The sequence below is a fragment of the Eptatretus burgeri genome, chromosome 9 (assembly GCF_056783735.1).
Source record: "Eptatretus burgeri isolate ZD-2024b chromosome 9, Ebu_testis_v1, whole genome shotgun sequence".
Classification (NCBI taxonomy): Eukaryota; Metazoa; Chordata; class Myxini; order Myxiniformes; family Myxinidae; genus Eptatretus; species Eptatretus burgeri.
The window spans coordinates 89680420-89693072 of NC_140969.1; the positions used below are offsets into that span (position 1 = coordinate 89680420).

The 12653-nt window shown below is 38.8% G+C and overlaps 1 protein-coding gene across 11 annotated transcripts in view; it reads right to left on the reverse strand.

The window, feature by feature from the left end:
- LOC147020588 (sushi domain-containing protein 4-like) overlaps window positions 1-12653 on the reverse strand; it is a 57503-nt gene that overhangs the window by 12660 nt on the left and 32190 nt on the right. For all 11 annotated transcript variants that reach the window (XM_085896067.1, XM_085896059.1, XM_085896065.1 and 8 more), the window contains 2 exons: window positions 8449-8643; window positions 4663-4804 (listed from right to left, as the gene is read on the reverse strand). In XM_085896067.1, the coding sequence (XP_085752193.1) occupies window positions 4663-4804; window positions 8449-8643 (337 nt within the window). The remainder of the gene's footprint in view (window positions 1-4662; window positions 4805-8448; window positions 8644-12653) is intronic.

A 12653-nucleotide genomic window follows, 5' to 3' on the forward strand; every position in this document is an offset into this window, starting at 1 on the left:
TATATATATATAGAGATATATATATATATATAGATATATATATATATATATATATATATATATATATATATATATATATATATAGATATATATATATATATATAGATATATATATATATATATATATATATACATATACATACATATTAGCTTCATCATTGCGGTAGGTTGATCGGCACCTCAAGGAGATGGGGATGGACCAGGCATCTGCCTGGGGAATGGCCAAACGGAGGCTCCTGGAGTACCGGCAGAAAGTGGATACCGCAACACGTTGCTCCGGTGCATGCTCCCATACCTGACCTGATTAGATAAATGTATATGTATGTATATATATATATATATATATACATATATATATATATATATACATATATATATATATATATATACATACATATATATATATACATATATATATATATATATATATGTATATATATATATATATGTATATATGTATATATATATATATATATATATATATATATATATATATATATATGTATATATATATATATATATATATATATATATATATATATATATATATATATATATATATATATATATATATATATATATATATATATATATATATATATATATATATATATATATGTATATATATATATGTATATATATATATATATATATATATATATATATATATATATATATATATATATATATATATATATATATATATATATATATATATATATATATATATATATATATATGTATATATATATATATATATATATATATATATATATATATATATATATATATATATATATATATATATATATATATATATATATATATATATATATATATATATATATATATATATATGTATATATATATGTATATATATATATATATATATATATATATATATATATATATATATATATATATATATATATATATATATATATATATATATATATATATATATATATATATATATATATATATATATATATATATATATATATATATGTATATATATATATATATATATATATATATATATATATATATGTATATATATATGTATATATGTATATATATATATATATATATATGTATATATGTATATATATATATATATACATATATACATATATATATATATATATATACACATATATACATATATATATACATATATATATATATATATATATATATATATAAAGACCCACCCACATCTCTCACCTGTAAATGGAGGGAGGAGCCAATCAGCTCTCACCGAATTAACTAAACCCAGGTGGCGAGGATTATATGAATAAATTGACACCTCCCATGTTCTTCCAGCCGAATAAGCTGCACAAAGCAACCAAGAAGGCCTACAGGCTCTTACCTTGTATCGGCCTTCTTGGTTGCTTTATGAAGCTTCCTCGGCTGGAAGAGCATGGGAGGTGTCAATTTACATATATCTATCCTAATTGTCAGTGTGTCTCCTCCATAACTCCGAAACCATGAAACCTAGCAGCATGAAACTTTGCTTGCATTCAAAGAAAACTCCAAGGAAGTGCAGGAGTGAAAATTGGGTGTTTGGGTTAATTAAAACACCCCTTTTGAAGATGATCAATGGCCTTATTTAATTATAACCTTTATCAGATGCATCCTCGGTAACCACTCACTATGGGGTCTTAAGGAGTATCCTTTCTTTCTAGGGTCTGAAGCCTCCATGTTTTTGGCCTGCTCAACCATGCCTTGACTTGGAACAGGCCAGACCGATTTAACGAGTTTTTGTTTTTTTTCGCTTTCCTCGCTCATATTATCAGTCTGGTGTTGGCCTAGTGGTTAGTGTGATGGCTTGGGATCCGAAGGTCTTGAGTTCAAGCCCCGTGGGCCACTGAATTAACACCAGGGGGTTGACTCAGCCTGTTATCCTTCTGAGGTCGGCGAAATGAGCACCAGTATACTGGTAATCGGGGCACTGTATCAGCGGCATAGCCGCGCCCCTAAAGGCCCGGTCACACCTTGACGTTTTAGCCAACGTATGCCGATTTTTGAATTTTTTTTCTAAAACGCTGGCACACGTTGAATACGTTATGGGTAAGTTTTGATAACATTGAGAGCACGCTGAAAAACACTGCCATACATCGTTGTACATTGGCTTTAAACGTTGTACTTTTTGGTTGTCCTCAAATTTTTTCATGCTTGAAATTTCACGACGTATGCCGGCGTATGACTCACACGTTCTGCTACGCTGGCCACAAGTTGTATGCACGGTCTGCGATCGTTGACAGACGTCAACACATGCTACTTGTAAGTTAATCATAAGTTGAGACACGCCGAGGTAATGTTTAGCTTACCCGAAACTTATTTCTAACCTATGATTAACGTGTTGTTGGCACGTTACGCGATCGTTGCCACACATCGACAGACGTAACTTTTAAGTTACTCATAGGCTGAAAGACGTCGGTATAATGGATCGTCCTTGCGTCAGCGTCCACGGCCACAGCCAGGACACTTATTTGCAGCATTCTTCAAACTTTTCTTCGGCATGACGAGGATGTTCACACTTCGATGTCTAGCTTGGCTATGATTCCAATTGTCCATCAGCAGCGTCTATTTAAAATAGTCGAGTTTGAGCGTTTTAACACGTTCAGAAGAAACGCTTCAAATTTCCAAACCCCAGCGTCAAAAACAAAGGCGAGTGACAGCAATTTAAATCGTTCATTGTAAACAATGAAAATAGCTGAGTGGTACCGTTTAAAAGTCGTTGAGTGTAAAAAAATCCAATTGTTGAGCGCAAGCATCTACTTTCAATAGTGGAGATGCAGCCATTTAAATCGTTGAGTGGCAGCCTATGAATTGCAAACCCCACGTCACCGGCAAAGATAAACTGCCGCACGATATGGATAAGTTAGGCTATCGTTGAGCATAGTTTGTGAACGCCGGCTTCACGATAATTATTCGTTGGTATATCGTATCTATAAGTAATCAAAGCGCTCTATGCACATTATTAGTTCATTGTGCATTTGTCCAACCCGTTATGAATAGACCTAAATCGTAAAAACAAGCTATAGCTCATTGTTGAAAAAGCCCCATAAAAAATTAGCCGCAAAGAACTTCGAACAATGGTGCAAAGATGTCTCCTACCCGTGGACACGCGGACGCAAGGAGGATCCATCATAACCCACACCCTCCCCCTCACACTCGCCTACTACTGCCAACATGAACAAACTACTAAAAATACTAATACTAATACTAATACTAATACTGATACTAATACTGCTGACATGGACATCGACTCAAAAAGGACTCGAAAACACTGTTGGGTTCCCCTTTTCTGAGCAGCATTTTTATATACCAATTCCCAAAATCGCTGGGAACACGTCTTTATATGGCAGTTGTAAGCTAGAAACACGTTAATTTTTTTTTTTTTTGTCGACCGGAAGACGTCATTGGAATACGTCTACATACGTCGATGTGTGTTGGGACTACGTAAAGAATTGGTTCAAAGCACGTCAAACATAAAAGTTAGAAATAAGTTTCGCGTAAAAAAGACATTACCGCGACGTGTTTCGACTTATGAGTAGCTAATAAGCAGCCTTTGTGGACGTGTGTAAAACTTATCCCCATCGCATGCGGAACGTGTGTCATACGCCGAGTACGTCGTAAAATTTTGAACATGTTTAAAATTTCTTGACGTACTCTACTTACTACGACGTATGATAGCGTACTTTAGCGTTGTACTCACGTATACCAAACTTACTCATACCGTATTTGACGTGCCCCAACGTTTTAGACACAATTTTCTTAGGTCGGCATACGCTGGCAAGATCGCCAAGGTGTGACCGCGATGTTGACACTTCCATTTCTACGGCAGTTATGATTCGAATCGTTGTGCGTCAGCCTTTTAATAGGCTACGTCACGACATCGTCGGCGATGCGTGCAACGCACTATGCCTCAGTTAGACTATCGTTGGGCATCGGTTGTGAAGGCCGCCAACAGGTTCAGCATTCGTTGGTATAAGTTATCTATAACACAACGAAACGTTCGTTACCAATGCGTTATACATAAGACCAAGTCGCTATGAATACGCCCGAATCTTTAAAAAAAACATCAAAAGTTCAACGTAAGCCAGCGTTTTACATACATTTTAATACGTTGCCATCGCTGGCTAAAACGTCAAGGTGTGACCGGGCCTTAACCAATGATGCAACCAGAAGCCAAAAAGGCAGCACACGATGGGAACTCATGATCGAATGCCTCTCATAGCTACAAATCACTGTATACATCACTTTTGTAAATCCTATAGTTTTCATATTAGGAGCTTGGAGCAATTTCATGCATTTGGAGCTTGGAGCATTACGTATATAGTTGTACTTCAGTTGTACTCCATTTATATTTATTGTACGTTTTCCTGAATATAATCCAAGCATTCATCTATATTTATTTGTTCTATCAAAAAAAAAATGCAGTAGCCTGGACGATAATTTTTTTTTTTTTTTGGAAATTCACGTACAAGTGACATCAGAAAATACAATAACATTTGTACATAAAACATGCATATTAAAAGTCCTGGAAAACAACTTTTGTCCTTCCTGGAAATTTGGTCTACAATGGCTGTGAAAACCATGCAAAACCAACTGCAAAAATGAACACAGAGCTTCATGGAATAATCAGTGTCTTGCCTGTTATGCCGAAGGGATTTGAGCCTTGGCTGGAGCAGGACAAGTAGCATAATGAGAAGCAATATGAGCACAACTGAGCTTGCCGTCGCTGCAACTATCGCCCAAGGTGATGTTGCAGAGTCTCTGTGAACTGCCAAGGTCTCTAAAAGGCATCATCATGGGAGGGTATAAATGTCACCAACATAATTTGCATCAAAATCAATGTAATCATCAATTTAAATCAGAGGATGAGGTTCAGACAGCTGTTATATTCATTTAATAGTTGCCAAATAGAATTTGAGCCTAAACTGGATGTCAAATTGCTGGAGCAAAAGTTTTTGTTTTTTTTAATTAAATGATATAATTCAGTTCACAAGCATTAACTTTTAATTTGGGATCCACACCAAAATTAACTGGTGGAAGGCCAAGATATCAAAAACAAATGGACGAGATTGAAAAACTAGCACGTATTGGACAAGGAAACGCGAGCACTGCAAGAAATCCATACCGACTGGTCGGATGCCACTCATGCAACAATTAAGAACCGAAGTAGACCAACAGGAAAACGTGAATGTTGTTCCCAGGAGTGATCACCTCGACATTGCAATGGTGCTTATGATATTGCACAGGTGGAAAATGTATATATTTTTTGGAGTGATCAGAGGTTTACAACTCTCTGCAGTCCTGACATGACAGGCTAAGCATTCCATATACCATCATTGAAAATTTAAACCCGATCAAATAAGTGGTGAGCACAGTACAGGGTCGCAGAATGCCGATTGAAGATCAGATCTCTCACCAGATGTTGTGGAGATGATAAAAAGAACACGAACACTCTGAACCAAAACCTCAGGTGAGAACACATCGCTTGCGATTCCGATGGAGTAATTATGAGACGATAAATACAATAACTGGCGCTGACAATTCTCAATTAACAAAAAGAAAGAAAATCAAAGTAGCAGATGCAAAACCCGGTCAATAAAGATTGCTTCTCAAGGGAAAAGCACCAGTTATCGCACACAATTCCTTTCCTCTACTTTTAATAAGGCCCACAACCTCAATAGCAGTACAAAAGCTCTTCTGTATCCTCTGGAGTCACAGATTTGGACCTTTTGGACTACTTGCCGTTTCCAAAACTGAAAGAACAATGCATATGATGGATCTGAGGGCAATGATGAAGTCTATGCTGCAGAAGAGTATTTTGAGGTATAGCATTATCTACTATGGAAGTTCAAAGATGTTGGACTTTCTGAACATTATACAATCGGCCATGCTGAGCCCCATTTGAGTATTTGTTTTAATTAAGCCTACCCCAAAAGGGTAGACTTTCTTCAACCCCCAAGGAGTACTAAACCACCATTTCGAAAGAAAGATTTTTTTTCCTGCATTCACAACACTCCCAATGTTCAAGCTGCATCTCGGATCCGGCTGGAATTTTCTGAGTGCAATTTTGCATCAACAATGGGAATCAAAGTATGCGGGGTTGGCATAGTTTTGTTGGACTTTGACCTAATTTTAAGGTCATGACGTAATTATAGACATTCAAACATTTTTCACCACAACTTGATGAAGATTTGTCTGATCAGAACGAAATTGTCCTCTCTAGATAGCTTAGAGCAAGCCGCATTTATGCTTTATTTACATTGTACCCCTCCTGGTTGAAGGTCAAGGTCAAATGGCAGTCTGAAAAAAAAACAACATATTTTTGTCATCGCTCAATTTTGCCAATGCAGAATCTCAAAGACCACTTGGCCTTCCAAGATTTTCTTGCATCACAACAGTGTACCTGAACTAAAGCTGTGCACCTGATATTTGATTAGTGTCAAACTACTTTTTTCGGACTGTGACCTCATTAACAAAAAACACCGTTTTGATCATAACTTGAATAATTTTTCCTCGAATTTTCATGTTGAGTTTTTTGGAAAAATTGTACATTCGGACACATTTTCTAAATTTACGCACCATTACTAAACGTTGAAGGTTAAGGTCATATGGTGGTCTGAACAAAATATACCATCATTGGATTGCAGGTGATGATCACCAAGGGTAAGCCGCGGGAGGCTTACACTTAGCGATTGGTTTGTGATCGCAGAGATGTAGTTATTTTTTTTTTTTTTTGGAAGATGAGACTTTTTTGGGGGTGGAGGTGGGGGGGGTTAAGATTTCTTTCATAAAAACATGATCACAAACACCAGTCGATTTCTAAAAATTAATGACGACGTAAACACTCGGTCAACCCTTAACAACCTACATCTCAGGTAGAAAGTCTAACTCTTGCTTTTTGGTACCAGTTTCAGTCCCTTAAAACTGATCACTCATCCAATGTATTGCAGTCTATCTGTTGTTCTTTTTCTTTTTTAATTTAAAGTCTCGGCTTGGGGAGGAGCTAGAACATAGAATGGATCAGGACGTAACAGAACAAAAGGAACAGCAGAAAGATAGAGGGGAAACACACCAACAGCAGGGGTGAGGGACAAAATAGAAGAAGACATTGGGTGTGGGGAGGAATGAGGGGCAGGAGGGGATGCATATGGTGGACAAGATAAACAAGATGGACATAGAAGCAAACTAAGGAAGGAATACACATAGGGACAATACCCCTGGGCACTCACTTGGATAAGATAAACATGGAAATCTAATATGAACAAACTTTGGTACATCACGAGTGATGAAGGTTGTGGTCAAGTGTCATCAAAACTGTGTGTGTAGTTTACATTTTTTTGTGTGAAGAAAGCAAATACATATTTTAGGGGGCAATCCCCCTTACACCCAGATTTTCTAATGTCATGAACAAATTTTGGTACATCACGGGTGATGAAGGCTGCGGTGGGGTTTCATCAGAATTGTGTGTGCAGTTTCAGAGAAGAAAGCAAATGCAAATTTGGGTGAGCAACCAACCACCCCTGTAAACCCCCTAGACCCCGACTTTTTTAATGCCATGAACAATCTTTCGTAAATCACAGGTGATGAAGGTTGTGGTCAAATTTTGTCGCAATTGCATGTGGAGTTTCTGAGAAGAAAACAAATAACTCCTTAGGGGGCAATCCCCCTGTAAACTCTCTCTGTCAACCCCCTCAGATCATGATTTTCTTTATGCCATGAAGAAACTTTGGTGCATCATGGGTGACAAAGGTTGTGGTCAAATTTAAACAGAATTGCATGTGGAGTTTCTGAAAATAAAGCAATTACCTACTTTGGGGGGCAACCCCTGAAGATCCCCTTAGGGCCCAATTTTATTTTTTATGCCATGAAAAAAACTTTGGTACATACACGGTGATGAACGTTGTGGTAAAGTTTCACTGAAATCATATGTGTAGTTTCAGAGACGTTGCAAGTGTATGTAGACAGACGGACGGACAGACAACGCGCCATCCCATTAGATCCACGGAACAAGGTTCTAGGCGAGCTAAAAACTGGAAACGTGGAAGGAGGTGGGGGGGGGGGTTAATGGGAGGAGAAGAGATAATGGTGTTGAACAGCTGTCTTGAAGACCTAGAAGGAAGAGAATGCGGAAGTTGGTTCCAGAGGTGGGGGGGGGGTAAGAGGAACAAATGAGTGGAGGAAAACAGCGATTCTGGATTTTGGGAGTAACACCAGAATGAGGTTGATGGTGGACCGCGTATACCCTGCAGACATTGGGAGGCTGGGGGTGGGGGGGTGGGGGACGATTGTGGTAGGCTATTTCTGATATTGGGGAAGCAAATATCTGTTCGCACGTTTGATCCAGTAATTTTCTTGTTTAGACCCAATCCTTAGTTGCTCAACAACTAAAATGACAGTAGCATGCAAGGAAATCAGGAGACTCACCCTGGGAGGGCAAACAGGAGACCTGAAGTGGGGGAGACCAGACCCCGTCCTGGCAAGTGTGAAACTTGTAATCTCCCTTGAGCGTGTACCCCGAGCGGCAATAGTATTCCAGCACTGTACGTGACACGTATCGGTCACATGGCGATGGGTGACACAGGAAGTAGCCATTTTCAGGTGGCTTGGGTACTGTGCAGACTGCATCACAGCACAGACATTTTTCTTTTCAGTCAAAACCAAGTGTCATCATGGAAAATACTGCATATGTGGATCAAAAGCAACCAACCATTTATATTTTTAGGATTCATCATTTGGGTATTTGTGAAATTGATGGGCACATTAGATTTGATGGAAAGGTTAACACTGTGAAGTTTTCATCATTTTGATTGTGCCAATTTTCTTTTTTTGGTCTTATCCAACTGAACATCGACATGAAAAGGAAATTATACAATCAAATGGAACTTTATCTGAAAAAACACATGGTCACAGAAAAGAGACTGATGCTGCAACTCCAATATAGCTCCAGAAATTGAACCCATATTTGTGAGCCATACATTTCAAATGAGTTGTGTTGTCTTCTCAGTACAGTAATTAACAATATCCCCCTTCCGCCACGTGGCGGGGGATAAAAACTAATAATCGTGAGATACCCAACTGTGTTCACCAAGAATATATCAGAAATCAACTTTACTGACTATACAAGAACATTAGGAAGAGGAATGAAACAATCTGTAGTGTACGAGAAATGTCTGTTATTACCTCTATCAAAGGCGGATGGTTTTCACCCATTTATTTGTATGTGAGCAGGATATCTCAAAAAGTTATGGGCGGATTCGCACGAAACTTGGACAGGTTGGGGGTGTGACAAGGACGAAGCGATTCGATTTTGGTGACGACCAGATCCAGCCTATCAGTGGGTTACAAAATGTAAACTGTTCAGCCTGGTGTTGGTATGCGCTCTACCGAGTGTCATTCTGATTATAATAGCATTGATCATTTCAGTGTGGATATTGGTGTTGCTGTTCACTCAGGTTGTTTGTGATCACAGGATATTCTCGCCATTTTGATCCTCTCGTTAGTACAGTTGTCTTGATTCAAAAGTACTATTGTGACTACTATTTTAACAGCCTTAATTATACCCATCTTCGAGTGGGATCAGCCAGAGAAAGTTTTTGGCCTGGCCGACCAGCGAGGCCTAACTTTCAACTACAGTTTAGCATGAATTTGTAATTTGTTCAGGGTGTTGTTGATAACTTGACGACTCTTTGTGAAAGACACTGTGGGATCATTACCATTGGCAAACTAATGCTATCAGACAGGACACCCAGTTTAACGTCCGTCTGAGGAACAGCACACTGTAGTACATCACCGTCTGCAAAACACCAGTTGAAATTTTTTCTAAAATATATTTTGGATCCTTCTCTTTGACTTCGGACTTCCGTTCCCCTTCTTTAATTTTTCTATTTTCTTTTTACTTTCTCAGTTGTTCTCTCCGTCCCTCGAGTCTTTCTTTCCATTGATGGTGTTTCGTTTTTATTTGTGGGGTCTGGCGTATTAATTTATTCAAGGGGGATGATTTTGGTATCGATTTTTTTGAGTGCACGCTTGGTTCTTCTTCCTTGTATTTTTGTCCTTTTGTTGTTTTCTATTCGTTAGAGTGGTGGGCTTTCCCCGAGTGGTATCAATGTCATCTCATCTCTATTTTATAGGCTACTTCTTCATCTCTATCCAACCTATGCTGCTCAATCATCCTCATTTTCCTCCTATTCTCCACTCTGCTGTTTTTCCTAGTCTTTCTCATTATCAATTGAGTGTTCTTACTCGTATCGCTTCTGTCTCTGTGTCATCTGGTCTGGGTTAGCCAGCTGGATATCTATATCTTTATATCTCTCTGCACCATTTCCTTCTGTTGTACTCTGGCCCTGCTGCTGGGCTTTCGGTGTCGAGCAATTGTCAGAGTTCCCGTCCTGTCACACAGCTTCTCTTTCTGTTATTGTGACGAGGTTCTCATTGCCTTCTGCTTCTCAAAGACCAGTGTCCCAGTTCCTCTTGTGGCACTGCACTTGCATCCGGTTCCTCCATTTGATGTGCAGCTCCATCGCAGTCTGTTGGGTGTTCCTTCTTTGAAAGTTTGTGCTGTGGGAATTTCATCCCAAGTGTATGTCATATTCATCCATTGTGGCATTGGTGGAAATTCTCAATTTGTTGGAGATGGAACAATTTCTCCATTCTCCTCTTTGACCTGTTCTTCTCAAGTTTGTTTCTTCCTCTGTGAATGTTTTCTGTTTTTTTCTTGCTGCTTTCATTGTTCTAACAGCGTGATCATTACAATGGCAGTGTTTTCAAAAAATCTGCTCCCATGTGTTTGCATGTTCTCACATTATGCCCTTTCGTCTGGCATATTCCATAACCCACAGCAACATCCATTTTGTTTTGTTCTGTGGTTATTTCTTTCCTCTCTAACTGCTTTTTGTTTGGCTCTCTTTGGATAAGCACTTTTAAACTGGTGATGCTACCGTGGTAAACTTATTAAGGACTCTTTCTGCTTTGGTGGATAATCTTGACTTCTTCAGTTGGTCCATGAAACACTCCCCCTTTCTGTGCATCCCCCATGCCTCATGTGCAGAATATACTTTACAGTTGAGGATGGTCTCCTTCTCCTCTATGCTCCAGCTCACCTCATTTAAATGTCTTCTGTTTGTCTGAAGCTCATCTCTTGTTGGTTTCAAGGGAGGCAGCACCTCTTCAGTTTTTTGCTTCGGTATTGAGCTCTCATTGTGAGGATGAGATCCTCTTGCGAACTGGAGAAGGCGCAGTCTTTATTCTTTTTGACACACACTTGGCTGCTGAGTGTGGCCATGCAGACTTTAGACTCTACCTTGAAAAGGTCCGTGTCCTATTAGTCCTTTTGCAACAGTTTTGCCCTTTTTGTCAAGCAAATTTTGGTTAAAGCCAGCCATATGGCTTTCCCCCAGGGACCATGGCTGCTTGTCAGGCAGGGGTCAGCGAAGGCACTCTAAGGAGTTGTGCCAAGAAGGTAAATGCCCACAGGAATGTGTACTTGCTCGCTAGCTTTCTCCTCACTGGTTTGCCAAATAGCTCGCCTTCTGCTCAGGATCACATGCAAGGGGGCGGGGCGGGGCGGGACGGGGCGGGGTGGGGTGGGGGGAAGGAAAGCCAAACTCCCTAGCCCTCTTGTGTACACCAAGCTGAGACATTCCTGGTACAATTTTGGAAATGCAACAAAATTTAATCAGCTGTTCCTTCACCCTCCTTGAAGCAGTGTGCCATTTTAACCTTCCTTTTCCTCAGCGTTCTCGACTTGTTAAAAACTGCATTCACTGAAGCTGCAACCATAAATGTTCAAATATATAATTGCACCAAAATGTAATAAGCACTTTCTTGACTCAACTTCACTCACATTGAGGTTGTATGAAAAATTTCAGCTTCATACTGAGCATTAAAAATTATCAAGTGCACCAACAGACGTAACCAATAACATGGACACTTCCAGTCGAATACATCTCACCAAGGTATATAAAAGCCTCTTCTGACATTTCCACTCAAGTTACTGACAAGATCACTTGTTTTAGGCCCAACACCTAACATCAGTTTTTGAATTTCCACAATGCCAATATATCTTTCATCAATTTACAAATGTGTCCTCCATAGCGAAAAGTAGTTGTAATCATCATGGGTTTAATGATGAAGGGCCAGAATAACATTATGATACCACAATCCTAATTTTGAAACCCATGCAACTTAATTGGACAATCATTCTTTAGCCATTAATGCAGAGGTATGGTATGTCATCATATTCTTAAATTCCTTCTCACGTAAATGAGCTTCTCTAAACAAAGTAACATTAATCCAATTACAAAGGGGGAGTGGGGGGGGGAGGAGTGAATTCAGCATTTAAACGGGATTCAATTATTGCCAAGCTGGACACATCTCCATTCATAATCAGGCAAGAGCTGATCGAGCGATTGATCTCAGGACTGCATGCATGTCTGTTTACAACATAATACATCAAAATGTAAACAATGCTAAATTTGGGAAAGAAAGCCTGGAAGGAGGCAGCTCGGGGGGGGGGGCGGGGGGGCGTGTTCAACTATTTATAAGCGAATCTGTTTACGGAATCTGTTTACGAATTCTGTCTGCAATGCATGTAATCGCCACTTTTGAGACCGATGGCCGATCATAATAAA